This window comes from Primulina huaijiensis, chromosome 16, assembly GCF_012295235.1.
Source record: "Primulina huaijiensis isolate GDHJ02 chromosome 16, ASM1229523v2, whole genome shotgun sequence".
Taxonomy (NCBI): Eukaryota; Viridiplantae; Streptophyta; class Magnoliopsida; order Lamiales; family Gesneriaceae; genus Primulina; species Primulina huaijiensis.
Window position 1 is genome coordinate 6,558,158 of NC_133321.1, and position 17,966 is coordinate 6,576,123.

General features: G+C 37.4%; 2 protein-coding genes across 2 annotated transcripts; both read right to left on the minus strand.

Moving 5' to 3' along the window:
- Window positions 1–881: 881 nt before the first annotated feature.
- LOC140962169 (uncharacterized) lies at window positions 882–1,725 on the minus strand. The gene is made up of 3 exons (XM_073421056.1): window positions 1,621–1,725; window positions 1,394–1,516; window positions 882–1,301 (listed from the first exon to the last, which is right to left on the minus strand). Exons 1-3 carry the CDS (start codon window positions 1,702–1,704, stop codon window positions 1,011–1,013), a joined length of 498 nt encoding a protein of 165 aa, XP_073277157.1. The 5' UTR covers window positions 1,705–1,725; the 3' UTR covers window positions 882–1,010.
- A 616-nt stretch (window positions 1,726–2,341) lies between these two features.
- On the minus strand, window positions 2,342–3,323 carry LOC140962164 (uncharacterized). Its single transcript, XM_073421052.1, has 3 exons — window positions 3,108–3,323; window positions 2,702–3,022; window positions 2,342–2,622 (listed from the first exon to the last, which is right to left on the minus strand). The coding sequence occupies exons 1-3, from the start codon at window positions 3,156–3,158 to the stop codon at window positions 2,383–2,385; spliced, it is 612 nt and encodes a 203-aa protein (XP_073277153.1). The 5' UTR covers window positions 3,159–3,323; the 3' UTR covers window positions 2,342–2,382.
- Window positions 3,324–17,966: the final 14,643 nt, after the last annotated feature.

Here is a 17,966-nt window from a genome sequence, read left to right on the forward strand (position 1 = left end):
CCGAATGTGGTATAATCGGCTAAGTGATCACTTGATGAAAAAAGGATATGTAAATAATTCAATATGCCCTTGTGTTTTCATTAAGAAAACAACATCCGGATGCGTAATTATTGCTGTATATGTTGATGATTTAAACATCATTGGAACGGATAATAAAATTCATGAAGTTGTATCATACTTGAAGGAAGAATTTGAAATGAAAGATCTTGGAAAAACCAAGTATTGTCTGGGTTTACAAATTGAACAAAAAGAATGTGGAATATTTGTTCACCAGAAAAATTATACAGAAAAGATCCTTAAACGTTTTAATATGGATAAATCAAATCCTTTAAGTACTCCAATGGTTGTTACACTACAACAAAAATGAATATTCGCAGCGCGGAAATGGGCTTTCTGCAGCGCGCATTGCATGCTGCAAAGCTAAATGCTGTTGAAAGTCATATGTATTAACAGCGTACTATGCTGGCTGCGAATAATGGTATTGACAGCGTGCAGCACACGTCGCGGATACAAGAATCGACAGCGCGCATTGCGCGTCGTGGATACGAGAATCGACAGCACGCACCGCACGCCGCGAATAATTATATCTACAGCTCGCATTATACGCCGTCGATACTAAAATCAACAGCACGCATTGCACGCTGCGAATAATTGTATCTATAGCTCGGATTATACGTCGTTGATACAAGCATCAACAGCGTGCATTGCACGTCGTGGATAAGAACATCAACGGCGTATGTTTGCACGCCGTTGAAAGAAAGCCTGAAAAAAAATTCAATTTCTTCTGGATCAGCGCCACGGCGCTTGGAACGCGGAAAAACCCAATTTTTCACAGAAACGAGAAATCAATTTTGTATAATAAGTATAATCCACACACAAAATTAATAAAAGTAATTCTTTTTCATCATATTTACCAAAACAGAAAGTTTCAAGATACAAAATCTGTCACAAAATAGCTAGAACATACCAATATTTAAATTTTCAATCCACGAAAATATGTAGAATCTATATCAATCACACAATACTACAAATTTAGATAACCATGCGACCGTGCTTCCTATTGCGTCATCGAGAAACTGCATTTCATCATTTGGTCGAATTAGATCCACCTTCTCTACCAAAACCTTATCAACCCAAACTTTCCAACAAGATCTACCAAGAACAACATGATGCACTTTTGTGTTTGGATCTGTAGATGAAATTCGACCTTCTGCAACAACTAATCCATCAACAGACCAATGAAGCAACTTACATTTACTATTAGCACATATATCTCCACAACTCACATTCTTCAAATTTGACTGCAAATAAACAATACAAATTTTTTTAATTTTACAATTTCTATTTTGTAAAAATCTTGTAGTTTAGAAACACATAATTTTAAGATAGTTACCTGAGCTGTAGCAAGATGTTTTTTAACATTATCAAAATCACAACTTTTCTTTGCACCAATATTGATATCACTGTTGCTGCCAACTTCATTCCCAATACCGCTACCAATGCCACCACTAGCAACCTAAGTTTACAAACAAATTCTGTCAAGCATGCCTTCATGATAATCCAAAAGCATTTAAGTGTACAATATATCAAACTGATTTTGTATGTTATTTAATTACTAACCTGTTCTTGTTGATTTTGTTGTCTCATACTTTGTAAAAACATGGACTTCATTTCTTGCATTTCTTGTTGAAGGTTATGCACCATATCTTGAAGTTGTTTAACAGTGCCATTNAAAAAAGGGAAAAAATATTTTTAGAAATAGAAAATTCATAATTAAAGAATTTAAACATCTATCGTCTCTGAGGAATAAACAAGTCAAATAGAAATTATTTCAATTTTTCATTTATAGTGAAAAACAAGAATTTACAGAAAATGAAAAACACAAAATTTGAAGACTTAAATAAACGAATTTTCCCAAAAAAATCAAGTAGACTCACGACTCTTGTTCGTTGCTCATTTGTGATAATTGGATAATAAAATATTTGGAATCAATTGTTCATTTACTTTTTCCAAACAATTTATGTTTTGAAACAAAGTAATCAAAAGTTTACTATATTATTGAACTAGAAAAAATTGAGAAAGACAGTTGGGAAAAGTAGGCGAGCAGTTAAGGAACCGACGTGGGAATTGGTGACAGTGCTGACAATTGAGAAAGACAGTTGGGAGAAGTATTTAGGAACAAGACACAAACATCACAGACCAACACTCAACATCAACAACCTAATAAAAAACAAACATATGCGATTTCAGTCTTCAATTTCTAGATCATGATATACTAATAACTATAATTTGACACCTATAAGAAAAGTGAATTACTAATTACTTGAAAGGTAGGTATTCTTGCATGGAAGAGGATTACCACAATCGAATATTGTTTCATACCTATAAGAAAAGTGAATTAATACTTACTTGAAAGGTAGGTGATAGTGTCCTCTTTACAAACAAGTCCCACTGATTTTGGTCCATAAATTCGGGCTTCAAAAGACTGAGATTTCGTAAAGCAACTTGACTTGTATTAGCTTCTCGTACAAGTATTTGAAGTTTGGATTTTCTATCGCGCCACAATTTAGCTAACTTTTGAAAAATTGATTTTTTTTCCCAATCCTCAACTTTATAATTCATCTGTACATAGAAACACGAAAATATTTCTTCAACTTATAATAAAAATTGAAATGAAAAATGAAGTGACTGAAGATATTACCTGAAGACAACTCCACATCCTATCTTTCACTTCTTCATCTATGTCATTCCATCCATCCAATGAATATGGCACAAATTCCTTTATCATGCAACCTAGAAAAGAAGCGTATGTAACTGAATTATCTCCAATCGGCTGTCCGAACTCATTACGCTTCACCTCTTTGCGCTTATCTTGACCACTAATCATTTTCAACTTTGATGCTCCACGACCTTTTTTCTTATCAGGTTTGTTGTCATCAATCGGTTCTTGATCATGCAAATCTTGGGATGAATTAGCTGAATTTTTAGTGTTCATTCCTGATAACCTACTAGCTACGTGTTCCTGTAAAATAACAAAAAGAGCTATTGAAATGTACAAGTGTACTTTATTAAAATAAACAACGATATAAAATATAAGATAATATCACCTGAATTTCATCTGCAGATGCTTTGCTATGTTTTTTGCCCATTTTACTCATCTTTTCAATGCTACGTAATGACCTGATCAAACATGTTGTATGACATGATACATAGCTGAAAATAAACAAGCAAAAAAATTTATTGCAACAGTAAATAAAGAGTTGTATAATTTGCAAAGAACATATATCAATCAAAATAAATAACTATAAAATCTACAACTGAAAATTTCAATCATGTCTCAGTCACATCGATTCCATCACACTCATCCTCTTTACGAATTCCTGAGCTACATTCGCCTTGAGATTGTGAGTTATAACTTTCACCATGGAAGACCCAAATAGTGTAAGAAGGATCAAATCCCTTGATGATTAAGTGATCGCACACTTGGTCAAATTTCATATACTTCTTATTTTTACAACGCTTGCAAGGACATATGATAACTTCACGTGTTTTGGCATAGTTCCTAGCTTGTGCGATAAATTTTTGTACCCCTTCTTCATACTCAGGTACAAGCCTTGAAGGCAGATGAATCCATTCCTTATCCATTTCGTAAATCACCAAGCCCTAAGATACAAACATATGACTTCACCATTCATTACATAGTTTTACTATCACCAGAAAAATTAATGAAAAGTATAAAATATTATTGTTGTTTAAGAAATTTATTTTAAGCATAGTTGACAAACCTAGCAACCCTTCAATAATTTAAATCTCGATTTTAATTAATTTCCATCTACGGATTATGTCACTCCCTTCAATAATTAATAATTATATCAGCACATAAATTATTTTTAGACAAGGAAATAACAAATCCATAGTTTTAATCATTAAATAATTAATCCAGTGTTATGTATTGATAATATTCCGTGAATCATCAGATGTCTTGTTTTTATTAGAAAAAAGGTCCATGGAAGTATGACATTTAGTTGACCCTACCACTGCTCATCTAATTACATTAAAATGATTAAACATTTAAATTAAACTAATGAAATGAACATATTTCTCCTAAACTATTACAAAACCATATGAAGTGATGTGTATTTTTCATTGCCAGAAAATTCAAGAATATTAAGGAATCATAAATATATAAACTGTACTCGGTTATCGATTATCAATTATCGATATTGCTTTTGAACTCGTTGAATAGATTTTTAACACGTCTAAAATGGACATGTTTTTACCGAATTTTTTGCACATTTCTCTATAATTGTTTAATAAAAAATGCTAATAACATGATCCAAGTTATCTTCATGATAGAAAAAATTCTCTCCTACCAAGAATTTTGAAAACCATGGAATCTTCTATAACAAGATATTAAAACTAAAGATTCAAGAATCACAGACAAGAATCACAGAAATACCTTTTGATCTACTGTCTCGGGGGTGGGAGAGATGACTTCTGATCGGTTTGACAAAGTCCCGAGTACTGTGGTAGCTACGGATGGGGAGGCAAAAAGTTTCCCAACTCAGAGGGAATCAATCCACTTAAATAGTTTCCCTGCAAATATATGAAAATAATACAATCAAGATCATCACCCATTATTCAAACAAAAGAAAAGCTTGCTGGTCCAGTAACAATAAAAGGAGAATTGTAGTGACACAGCAAAATTGCAGTGAATTTTCATCCTTTGCTTATCACTTGGGTTTCACTCAATGTAATGCATAAAAAAAATTGACAGAAGAGGCTTCACATTTACTGGTTACTACCCCTGAAAATCTGTGTTCAAAATGACGACCATTCTCCCTTCTAATGAAGGTCTTTATGCCTAATTTTGATTTTTGAAGCTGAGAAACTAATGTTGAACATGATTTCCCCAATCATACGTATATTTTTTTGACTGAATCCACTCTCGAGTGAAGTGGTTTGGGACTTGTGGAAATTCTATTCCTCGTAGAGATGCTAATTACAGAGAAAACATAAGATATTTTTTTTAAGAACAAAATAAACTTGTTCAAACCGATTTCAAAGAACATTAAGAAGTGAAAACATAAAAACCTAAAAATATGTATGCATCCACAAAGTTTCTCGATTGAGTTGTTGAGAAAAGAAACCATACTTGCGTGAAGCGAGAATCCACCGAGCGATTAAGTGAAGCGAGAAGATCGATTGAGTGAAGCGAGAGAGATCGATTGAAGTGAGAAGAGACGATCGAGCGATTCAGAGATAAAGGCGTGGAGGTGTGAAAGAAATTTGGGAAATAGAGAAGGGCGTGTGTGTACGAAGAAAACAGAGGAAGGCGCGGAGATGTGAGAAATTTGGGAAATTGGCGCAATTTTATTTCGCTACTATTAATAGCTGGCACAGCACGCTGCAATTGAGTGAGTTCTAATAATATTAACAGCGCGCATACATGGGCACGCCGCAAATAATAACATTAACAGCGTGCTTTTATTGCACGCTATTGTTTGTGTGATTTCTAATACTATTAACAGCACGCACGTACTGGCACGCCGCGAATAGAAACATTAACAGCGTGCTTTTAATGTGCGCTGTTAATGCTGTGCCGTAAATATTAATATTTCTTGTAGTGTAAGATCATTAAACATAGAAAAGGATCCATTTCGTTCATGTGAAGATGATGAAGATATGCTTGGTCCAGAAGTACCATATTTAAGTGCTATCGGTGGCCTTATGTATCTTACAAATTGTACAAGGCCTGATATATCTTTTGCCGTAAATTTATTGGCAAGATTTAGCACATATCCAACAAAGAGACACTGGAACGGAATTAAACATATATTCCGTTATCTACGAGGAACGACAGACTTGGGACTTTTGTATTCAAAAGATGCTAATCCAAGTATAATTGGTTATGCCGATGCTGGATACTTATCTGATCCACACAAGGCACATTCCCAAAATGGATATGTATTTATTCGTGGAGGCACTGCAATTTCTTGGCGTTCACAGAAACAAACACTTGTAACAACTTCATCAAATCATGCAGAGATTATTGCACTACCTGAAGCAAGCCGTGAATGTGTGTGGTTAAAATCAATGACTCAACATATCCAAATCTCATGCGGATTATCATTCGACGAGAAGCCTGTGATACTATATGAAGATAATGCTGCATGTGTTGCTCAAATGAAAGAAGGATACATAAAAAGCGACAGAACTAAACATATTCCTCCTAAGTTCTTCGCATTCACCAAAGAGCTTGATGAGAATAAATGTATTGATGTTCGTCACATTCAATCAAGTGAAAACTCATCAGATCTCTTCACAAAGGCACTTCCTACGACAATATTCAGAAAGCACATATATAATGTTGGGATGCGCAATCTACGAAATTTGTGAAGAATTGTTCGTGTCAACATGAGGGGGAGTTTACGTGACTGCACTCTTTTTCCCTTACTATGGTTTTTATCCCAATGGGTTTTTCCTAGTAAGGTTTTTAACGAGGCAGTATAAAAACACGTAATGTATACAATCATTATGATCATCATCACAAGGGGGAGTGTTGAAAAATTATTTAAAAATGTGTTAAATATTTGTGTTGAAAATGTGAATGTTGAATGTTGAAAATTAGGTAAAATTAGGTGTTGAATNGTCTTTATGTTTTAAGTTTAAATACATGCGTAAATTTTATTAGAAACCCTTCTCCACGTAAATTTGATTAAACACACGATTAAATTTTCAGTCGACAGAGAAATCCTCATTTCATATCTGATTCAGTCTCCCAGGTAGCTTCGTCAATGCCATGACGACTCCACTGAACCTTCACCAGCAGAATAGTCTTCGTTCTAAGTTGTTTTTCTTTACGATCGAGAATCTGGATAGGCTTCTCAAAATATCTCGGAGTCTCGTCCAGTTCTGCCTCGTCTGGCTGAAGAATATGTGAAGCATCGGGAATTTACTTCCGCAATAAAGATACATGAAAGACATCATGTATTCCAGATAAAGAAGGCGGTAATGCGAGTCGATAGGCACGATCTCCTATATTCTCGAGAATTTCATACGGCCCAATATATCGTGGAGACAACTTCCCTTTCTTGCCAAATCTGACAACGCCTCTGAAAGGTGAAATCTTCAAAAATACTCTGTCTCCTGCCTCAAATACCAACGGTCTTCGTCGAACATTGGCATATTTGGCCTGTCTATCTTGAGCTGCCTTCATTTTTTTTTGAATCAGCTTCACTTTCTCAGTCATATCTCTGATCATGTCAGGCCTAGTCTCAGGTACTTCTAGATATCGTCCCAATACAGAGGGGATCTGCACTTCTTGCCGTACAACGCTTCAAACCGTGTCATCTCTATACTCGTCTGATAGCTGTTGTTGTACGAAAACTCACAAAGTGGCAAAGAATCTTGCCAACTAGTGCCAAACTCTAGCACTACAGCTCTCAGCATATCCTCCAGTGTCTGGATAGTCCGTTCTGACTGTTCATTAGTCTGAGGATGATATGCGGTGCTCAGATGTAACTTCGTACCTATAGCCTACTGCAAACTATGCCAAAAGTGTGAAGTAAACCGAGGATCACGGTCTGATACAATCGACTTCGGCATTCCATGTAATCTGACCACTTCTCTGACATAGATCTCTGCCATCTGGTCATGTCTGTACGTCATCTTGTACGGGATAAAACATGCTGATTTGGTCAATCTGTCAATCACAACCCAAATCGCATCACAACCTCTGGAGGAACGTGGTAGCTTTGTCACAAAATCCATGAAAATGTGATCTCATTTCCATTCAGGAATAGATAAGCTCTGCAACAGACCTCCTGGTTTCTTTCTTTCTGCTTTTACCTGTTGGCAATTCAGACACTTGGATACAAATTCAGCAATATCTGCTTTCATCTGTTTCCACCAAAACTGTCTCTTCAAATCATTATACATCTTTCTGCCACCAGGATGAATACTGAATCGACTACTGTGCGCTTCTGACAATATCTGTCGTTTCAAATATGAAACATCTGGCACAACAAGACGATTATTCACATATAAAACACTGTCACGAACATGATATTCGGATTGATGTCCTGCTCTGACCATCAACATCGAGTTCTGAACATTCTGATCAACTTTCTGAGCTTCTTTAATTCTCAAAATCAGCTCTGGTTCGAATTAACAGTTTACAATCTGTTTCAAATACTAATCCAGACAAACAGCAATCTTCAATCAAATGTGAAACACCAATCGTCGATAAGGATAAAGAACATACCTTACAACTCAGTGCATCAGCTGCTGCATTTGACTTTCCCGGGTAGTACTTGATTTCACAATCAAAATCTTTCAGTAAATCAAGCCATCTTCGTTGCCACATATTCAATTTTGACTGTGAAAACAGATACTTCAGACTCTTGTGATCAGAATAAATCTCAAATTTCTCATCGTAGAGGTAGTGTCGCCAGATCTTCAAAGCAAATACAATGACCGTCAATTCAAGATCATAAATTGGGTAGCGAGTCTCATGTGGCTTCAACTGTCTCGAGGCATAAGCAATGACATGGCCTCGCTGCATCAAAACACAACCCAATCCTCGGTGGGAAGCATCACAATAAACAACAAAATCACCAGTACATGACGGAATAGTTAATACTGGAGCACTGGTTAGTCTTTTCTTCAACTCTAAGAAACTGGATTCACACTCTTCTGACCAAACAAATGGCACATTCTTCTGAGTCAGTTGAGTAATCGGCTTAGCAATACTGGAGAAATCTTTAATAAATCGTCGATAATATCCTGCTAATCCCATAAAACTGCGTATCTCTGGCACTGATGTCGGTCTAGGCCAACTAATCACAGCCTCGACTTTGCTAGGATCGACGGCAATCCCATCTCCAGATATAATGTGTCCCAAAAACACAACCTTTCACATTTCGACAATTTGGCATACAACTTCTCAGCCCTCAGAGTCCTCAATACAATTCTCAAATGTTCAGCATGATCATTCAAATTCTTGAATATATCAGAATATCATCAATGAAAATAATCACAAAATCATCAAGGTACTTCTGAAACACACGGTTCATCAGACTCATAAATACAGCTGGCGCATTTGTTAAACCAAACGGCATAACTATAAACTTATAATGGCCATACCTGGTTCTGAAAGCTGTCTTCGAGATATCAGAATCTCTGACACTCAGCTGATGATATCCAGATCTCAGATCGATCTTGGAATACACAGAAGAACCCTGCAACTGATCAAATAAATCATCGATACGAGGCAAAGGTTATTTGTTCTTTACCGTAGCCTTGTTCAGTTGCCGGTAGTCAATGCAGAGTCTCATTGAACCGTCTTTCTTTCGGACAAACAATACTGGAGCACCCCAAGGAGAAACACTCGGTCTGATGTAACCCTTGGTCAGTAAATCTTCCAACTGTTCTTTCAATTCTTTTAATTCAATCGGTGCCATTCTGTATGGAGCTCTAGAAATAGGAACTGTCCCTGGTACCAACTCAATGCTGAAGTCTAGCTCTCTGACTGGAGGCAATCCTGGAATCTCATCTGAGAAGACATCAGCAAACTCACACACCACTGGCAAATCAGCCAATTATGGGCTCGATTTCAGTACGTCAACTACATATACAAGGAATCCCTCTGCTCCTTGCTGCAATAAGCGAGTCATAGACAACGCAGATATCAAAGGAATTCTAGCTCTAGAACCCTTACCGTAGAATTTCCATTCATCAGCCATATCAGGTCTGAATCTCACAATCTTATGGAAACAATCAACGGTTGCTCTGTACTTGGTCAGCATATCAATACCGATAATACAATCAAAATCAGACAACTCAAGTACAATACAATCTAACTCTATCTCATGGCCATCATACTGTAGCATACAATGTTTAGCAGAATTCACTGATATCAATCCTATCCCCAAAGGATAAGAGACAGATACTACAGCAGATAAAGACTCAACAGGCAATGCATGAATCAATGAAAATCGCTCCGAAATAAATGTATGGGATGCACATGTATCAATCAATACGTAAGCAGGGTAACCACAAAGAGAATAGTTACCTGCAGCAACATCATCTAGTGCTTTCTGGGCCTGTTCTTCAGTCAAAGCAAATACTCTGGCCTGCTCTCTTGGAGGCTGCCTAACTGTCTGGCTTCCTCCTGGCCTTGGTTGTGACTGAGTAGTAGTCGGTGGGGGCTGGAAAGAGTGAACAGCTGACGATCATCTATCAGTCTGTGCCATTGATCCAGTTGGTTCTGCTCCCTAGGATCCCTGGGAACCTCTCTGTGGGCATACTCTTGCAAAATGTCCCTGTTGTCTGCAGATGCGGCAACTACCAAGTACTCCTTAGCATTGCTCTGTGGGATGTCTCCCTCCGCAAGTCCTGCAATAAGCCCAGGTATAACTCTGTCTGGAACCACTGGAGCTAGAAAAGCTGCTGCCAGACTTCTTAAACTGTTTCCCTCTGCCTTTCAACTGATCTCTCCTTCCACTACTGCTACTGCCACTCTCAAATCTGAGAGGGGGTTGCTGAAACTGAGTAGTAGATGGCTGTTGTGGTCTCGGTGCTGGTGCAACATACGAAGCTCCTTTCTGTCTTATCAGACCCGCTTCAGCTCCCTTCGCTCTGTTCAAAGCATCAGCAAAGTTATTCGGTCTCCCAGTGTTCACCAATGTAAAGATCTCAGGATTCAGCCCATTGATGAACTGATCAGCAACAGCTTCGTCATTCTTAGCAACATGTGGAGCAAATCACAACCCTGTCTCAAATTAGCAAACTTGGTTCCCTTGTCTTTCTTGTACGATACTGGGAAAAATATTTGATAGAATTCATCTTTAAATACTTTCCAAGTAATAACCGTATCTCGATGCTCCAATGCTCTCTTCGTTGTGAGCCACCAACTTTTCGCAACATCATGCAACTGGTGCCCAATCAGTCTGACTCTTCGTTCATCTGAATAATCCAATGAATCAAACAGCATCTCAATATCATCTAGCCAACTCTCACAGTCAACAAATGTCTCAGTTCCTTTCAGAGTCGACGGTTTAAATGGCTGAAATCTCTTCAGTAGTGTTTCCATCGGTGTTGCTGTGACATCCATCGGATTAGCTGAAGTACTACCCTGTTCTGGGATTCTTTGAGGAGGCATATCTGATTATCAAAAGGGTTAGCAATCATATTTGACAAATCTGTCTCAGTCCCCTTCTGATCATCTTACCTCTGATTAAGAATCGGTTCTCAAATAATACAGGTTACCAATCAAATCAGATAATCAGGTAAACATGTATTAAAGCAGTAAAACATCATAACATAATGCAATGCTAGCATGTAGAAGCAGGAAAGAAAACTTAATCTACCCCGCTCACGAGCTTCTATCTCAGTCTCAAGAACCTACAGTTCTAGAACCTACTGCTCTGATACCACCCGCTGTGGGGACCCGAACGCTAATTCATTTAATCTTTCTTGGGAATAATTGGATCAATTAAATAAATTGGGTCTAAAAATTTTTTATAAGATACAGTGCGGAACATAATGTAATCAATCTGATATAAACATTAAAAGTAAAAGTACAAGTCTTGTACTAAATATATTTACATCAAACAAGGGTTCAACCACTACGTCTCAAGTGTCGAAACCAAATCTACTTCTGGGCCCGGATCTCCACGCTAATCTGTAATCTCTCATCCTCTTCTAGACCCTGATCCTGTCCCACCTGTTGTTATGCACACATACAAACACAACAACAGTCGGATAACTCCGGTGAGAATAATATTCCCAGTATAAACAATGTATACATGCAATCATATAAACCGATATAAAAGCATGAAACAGATATCAATGACACGTATCTAATCTGACTACATGAATCGATATGAAACTGTAAATAAACTCGTGACTCAACATTTCAGACTCGACTCGTCTCTACTCTAGGGATCCCGGTTCCTGGACATTGGCACACTATACCGAATCTCCGCAATAGAAGCCAATCCGCTCCTACGCAACATCGATATAAACCAACATCCAATGTCTTGGCATATCCACCAAAGACTTGGCACCTCCGCCATTGACTAGGCACCTCCGCCCGTGACTCAATACATGCTTTGCTATAACTCAATAGACTAAGCATATCAATCTCATGAATTGCAAACATCAATGCAATAAAATAAAGTATGTGATTTAGGGAAACTCAAGTCAGATCTAACTCGAGTTATATCCTCCCGGTTCAACATTGATTTATACCTTTCTCTTGTCGATCTGATGAAGTCGAAGTCTCGAATTCGAAGCATGTCAATACTCAATCTGACAATGACAATATCTAAAATACAATATCATCATCCCATTCAAACAAGATATCTCAATATTATCAAATTCTGACAGCATAATAGTGCAATCTCGACATACCGGCAATACAAAATCAGTATATGTCAATCTCAATATCTCATAATCAGTCAATATTATAATCTGATACCAAATCTGTATAATCTCAATCAAATCAAATCTGAAAATCATAACAATTTCATACGGTATCCGTTCTTCAATCCGTTTGCGATTATACGATGTCTAATATCTAAAGAACACCATATATTAATCATATCTGATTCCTTCAATAGCGTATTTTCAAACCATATTAAAACATAAGAAACGTACGTCCTTGTGAAGCCTTTGTCGAGAGGATCACAAAACTATGCTTGGATCGAAATTTGGACGGTTGAATCTTATACAATCACACGTCTCGTACACGAAGAAACTTAAAGTTTCCCTGGAGCTCTCGGTCTTTTTCTTGCTGCAAGTGAAGGAAATGAAAGAATTTCATATCTTATATTGCATGTCCAAGCCATGTGGCTCATCTCTTGTGCAGCACGTCTCGCGCATATGCGTGACCTTCCTTGGCGCATATGCGCAAGACCTACTGTGAGACTCCGAGACTAAACACTGATAAAATAGCTATGATGACATTTTGGTAAATAAGTTGAAAAATATTCAATTTATTTTGATGTCATTTTCGTAGATAAGTTGAAAAATAATGAATTAATTTTAAGGGCAAAATGGTAAATAGTGACATATCATTTTCATATGAAGTTCAAATGATTTGAGATTTGGATATGACGTAGAAAACTCAAATATATAGAAGTTTCATGTTTTGAGTTTTGGAAAATTGAATCGTTTGACCGGTCCAAAATGATATACTGATGTTAAAATGTCAATGGTAATTTCGTAATTAAGTTGAAAAATACTTGATTTAAATTTGATGGTATTTTTGTAATTATTCGATGGTATTTTCGTAATTATGGGATGGCATTTTCGTAATTATCTGATGACAAGGATGACAATTTCGTAAATAATATAATATTAAAAAAAATAAAAAAATAAAAAAAAATTAAATAAATAACGTGAGTTGGTGGAATTCATCAGAATTCCACCGACTCAATTTGACAGTGAGGGAGAGGTGGAGAGAAATAAAGATTTTGATTTTCTTTTCGATCTTGCGACTTATCGGTTTATCCAATCGACGATCCGACTTCAGTTCTGGGATCTTTTACACGAGGTCTTCGATTTGAGGTTTAAATTTTATATTTTTGGTGATGTTTGAAATTCGTCGATTTTTGGAATAAATCCGATAAATTGTTAAATCATACAGAAATTGAAAATTGTTGAATAGTGTATGATTTTAACGAAGTATAGAAGATTATAGTGATTTTATTTTGAATTATTCCTAATTTATTATAATTAGGGAATTTTAATCATTGGATTGAGATTGGAGAATTATTTGTCAGTTATTATTAATTCTGATAAATATATGCGGTAGAATAACCGACAAGAAGCTAAGTTTTGAAGTCGGAATTGAATTATGCTATGATTTGAATTTGATATGAATTTGTGAAGTTTCAAAAGATATTTGAAACTTATATTATTGATTTTAAATTATGTTATTGATTGAAATGAATATGTTATTGATGTAGATAGATTTTTATACTGAAATCTAAAGCTACAGTGGACTGAAAACGAAGAATTGAGGTATGTTGCGACCGGGTAACATACGACAGGTATCTGTATTATATGATATATGTTTGATTGATTGGATTGAGATTACATGTCTATATGCCTTATTTGTTGAGTTTATGTGGCATACATGACATGCACGTTGAGCTATGATCCTTGGATACCCTGATATGATTTGATTTGATTCTGGGGTTTGTGAACACGATGCTATGTTTGGTATTACATGACCCTTAAAGCATAGACATTAGTGGCCCCGATGATTTGATTGAGATTTGGGATTTGATGGCGCTTTGTCGACGCTATCATACGATTATCCCTGATTGAGGCCGGTGTGCCAGCTCGAGCATTGATTTGATAGCGATTCGATTGATTCTGACATGTGCTCAGTGGATGGGCATTTGACCTGATACCTCCACGACATACATGCATTGCATATCATATATCATTGTTTAGATATCTGTGGTATATATTGTGGTTGCTTCAGACTGAGCTTTGCTCACCCCAGACGGGGCTGTTGTTGTCTTTGTATGTGGACAATGACAGGTACTCCAGGATATCAGGAGACCGGAGATGGTACTTCTGGAGGGAGTCACAGTTTGAGTTGAGGTTTCGTGGTCTTTCCCAGTATATATGTTATGTATCTATATATACCGGGGTATGTCCCGAGGATATGATTTGTTGTTGTATGAGTTGTTTTAATTATGTGTGGGCATGTTTTATGATGTGAGATGAAATACTATTTTTAGTATTCAAATAGCATATTTTGGGCTCATTGTAAAGAAATTTTAAACTCGTTTTCCGCTGTAATTAATTAACCCTAATCAAATTGCATTGTAATAACGATTAGGAGCTAAGGGCCCCACAAGGAGTGGTATCAGAGCATAGCTGGGAATGCTCGATTGAGTCTTGTGTACACTTGAATAGGCACAAATGAATTGTGCGTTTGTGTTTGAATTAATTGTATTACTTGCTCTTACTTGATTTGATTTGAGTAAGTATCTGATGAGATTGATGATATGAGATGGTGATGATGTGAAATTGATATGAAATGTGATATTCATCTTTTGATTTGTAGATGGATCCCACAAATGAAACTGCGAGTAGCAGTACTGAGAGAATAGTTGGACAATTTGAAGGGTTGTCCATGGATGTAGTAATGGCTCGATTCCAGGATTTGAAACCACCGAGGTTCTTTGGCACTGAGAGTGCAGAAAGAGCAGAGGCCTGGTTGAAAGATATCGAGCACTTGTTTAATATCGTTGAATATTCCAAGGCTCGGAGACTGAAACTTGCTTTGTATCAGCTGAAAGACAGAGCAAAATCTTGGTGGGAAGCCGCTGAGATTGGACTGAAAGAGGCCGGGATTGAAGTCACATGGGATGTCTTCAAGGCCCAGTTTTTGGAGCAGTATTCTCCTCCTTCTTATTATACTGCTCAGGAGAATGAATTCAATAGTCTGCAACAGGGAACGATGACTGTTGCGGAATATGCTTCAAAATTTTCTACTCTGTTGAAGTATGCACATCACGTAGCCGGGAATGCGAGGGCAAAATATAATAGGTTTGTAAATGGTTTACATCCTGTTTTATATACTTTTGTTGTTTCTGGATTGCCTACCAGCTACGCAGAGGCAGTTGAACGAGCCAAGGCAGCCGAGGCTGGACTTAGGAGAGGAGGTCCACAGTATACTCCTCCACCACCAGTGTCAGCTCAGCAGCCTGCATTGCGTCCAAGGGGTAAGAAGTTCAAGAAGACTGGTTCTGGTTCTTCGTCTTCTTCGAGTTCGAGTGGATCACAGCAAGGGAGTTCTGTGATTGCTCCCTACTATAGTTATTGTGGAGGTAAACATACTATCGAGCAGTGTCGAGGTATGTTTGGTACTTGTTATCAGTGTGGGCAGGAAGGCCATTTCTCTCGAGTATGTCCGAACAGGGGTATGACTTCTTCCCAACCCTAACCAGGAGTTAGAGGTGGCCCTAGCATGATGAGACCTGCTGTTCCTGTTCCCTCTTTTCAGCAATCGAGTGTCCCACGGTATCGAGGACCAGGTGATCAGAGTGCCCAAGTCCCTCCTCAAGTTCGAGTGTATGCTATGACCGAGGATCAGGCGAAAGAAGCTCCTGGTGGTATGATTGCATGTATTTGCACGCTTTGCGATTATCCTGCACGTGTTTTATTTGATACAGGAGCATCTCATTCATTCATATCTCATGCATTTGTTACATCTCACGATATTGAGTGTACCCCGTTGTATGATGTTTTGTCGATAGCCACGCCAGCAGGAAAGATTATTTTGTCTGAGCAAGTTGTGAATAATTGTGTATTGATATACGAGGATAATGTGATATTCTTGAATTTGATTGTCCTCCCAATGCACGACTTTGATTGTATTGTTGGCATGGATATCTTGACAACAAATCGAGCTACTGTTGATTGTTGCCATGGAGTGGTTCGATTTAGACCTATTGATGGACCCAAGTGGAATTTTTATGGTAAGGGTTCCCAAGCCAAAATTCCATTGGTATCTTCCTTGGAAATGTCCCGATTGTTGACTAGCGGAGATGAGGGTTATCTTATCTACGCTATTGATATTTCGAAGAAGGAGCCATCTTTATCTGATATTCCTGTTGCAAAAGAATTCCCGGATGTATTTCCCGATGAGATTCCTGATTTTCCTCCTCATCGAGAAGTTGAGTTTAGTATTGATCTTATGCCGGTGACTGCACCTATATCTAAAGCTCCTTATCGCATGGCACCATTGGAATTGAAAGAATTGAAAGAACAATTACAGGATCTTCTCGATAAGGGGTACTATGCGAATGTGTATCGATTATAGGCAATTGAATCGGGCTACTGTGTAAAACAAGTACCCACTTCCTCGTATTGATGATTTATTTGATCAGCTTCAGGGTACTTCGATATACTCTAAGATTGATCTTCGTTCTGGGTATCATCAAGTACGAGTTCGGGACGAAGATGTGCCTAAGACTGCTTTTCGTACCAGGTATGGCCACTATGAGTTCTTGGTTATGCCTTTCGGTCTCACGAATGCTCCTGCTGTCTTCATGGACCTAATGAATCGTGTCTTTCGAGATTATCTTGACCGATTCGTTATTGTATTTATCGATGATATTCTTGTTTATTCGAAATCGAAAAAGGAGCATGTTGAACATCTGAGACTTGTACTCCAAACTCTTCGCAATGGCCATTTATATGCTAAATTTTCCAAATGTGAATTCTGGATGGACAAAGTGATATTTTTGGGCCACGTCATTTCGAGACATGGCATATCTGTTGATCCTGCTAAGGTTGAAGCTGTATTGAATTGGCCGAGACCTAAGAATGTTCCTGAGATACATAGCTTCATGGGTTTAGCTGGTTATTATCGTCGTTTTATTGAAGGATTTTCGAAAATAGCTAAACCTATTACTCAACTGACATAGAAGAATCAGCGATTCATTTGGTCAGATGAATGTGAAGCTAGTTTTCTTGAATTAAAGACGAGATTGACCACAGCACCTGTGCATACTATTCCCTCAGGTACCGGAGGATTTGTAATGTGTACAGATGCGTCTGGTAAAGGTTTGGGCTGTGTTCTGATGCAACATGGCAAGGTGATTGCTTATGCGTCTCGTCAATTGAATTCTCATGAAACACGTTATCCTGTTCATGATCTTGAATTGGCCGTCATTGTATTTTGTAGAGGCCTAAAAATCCGTATTTGAAAATTTGCGAAAAATTTAAAATTTTTCTTTTAAATAAGTAACATTGCCTCATTCATAATTGAACTGATAAATAAAGTTTGATGTTCAAAGTTGCAGCGGAAGAAATTAACATTTTTGCGAAATTACCGAAAAAGTTTATCCAACGATATAAAAATTTTTGTGCAATAAAAATAATAATCAATGCTGAACTGAGGTCCTCGGGTCCTACTACTGCCGCCTCGAGCT

Bases quoted from the DNA above. Each gene is read 5' to 3' on its own strand.
- LOC140962169 (XM_073421056.1), bottom strand. From the start codon at position 1,704: ATGGTGCATAACCTTCAACAAGAAATGCAAGAAATGAAGTCCATGTTT. The intron at 1,517-1,620 runs GTTAGTAATTAA...TTGTAAACTTAG, and splicing joins AACAAAATCAACAAGAACAG to GTTGCTAGTGGTGGCATTGG. The intron at 1,302-1,393 runs GTAACTATCTTA...GTTTATTTGCAG, and splicing joins AACATCTTGCTACAGCTCAG to TCAAATTTGAAGAATGTGAG.
- LOC140962164 (XM_073421052.1), bottom strand. From the start codon at position 3,158: ATGAGTAAAATGGGCAAAAAACATAGCAAAGCATCTGCAGATGAAATT. The intron at 3,023-3,107 runs GTGATATTATCT...GTTATTTTACAG, and splicing joins CATCTGCAGATGAAATTCAG to GAACACGTAGCTAGTAGGTT. The intron at 2,623-2,701 runs GTAATATCTTCA...TTCTATGTACAG, and splicing joins GGATGTGGAGTTGTCTTCAG to ATGAATTATAAAGTTGAGGA.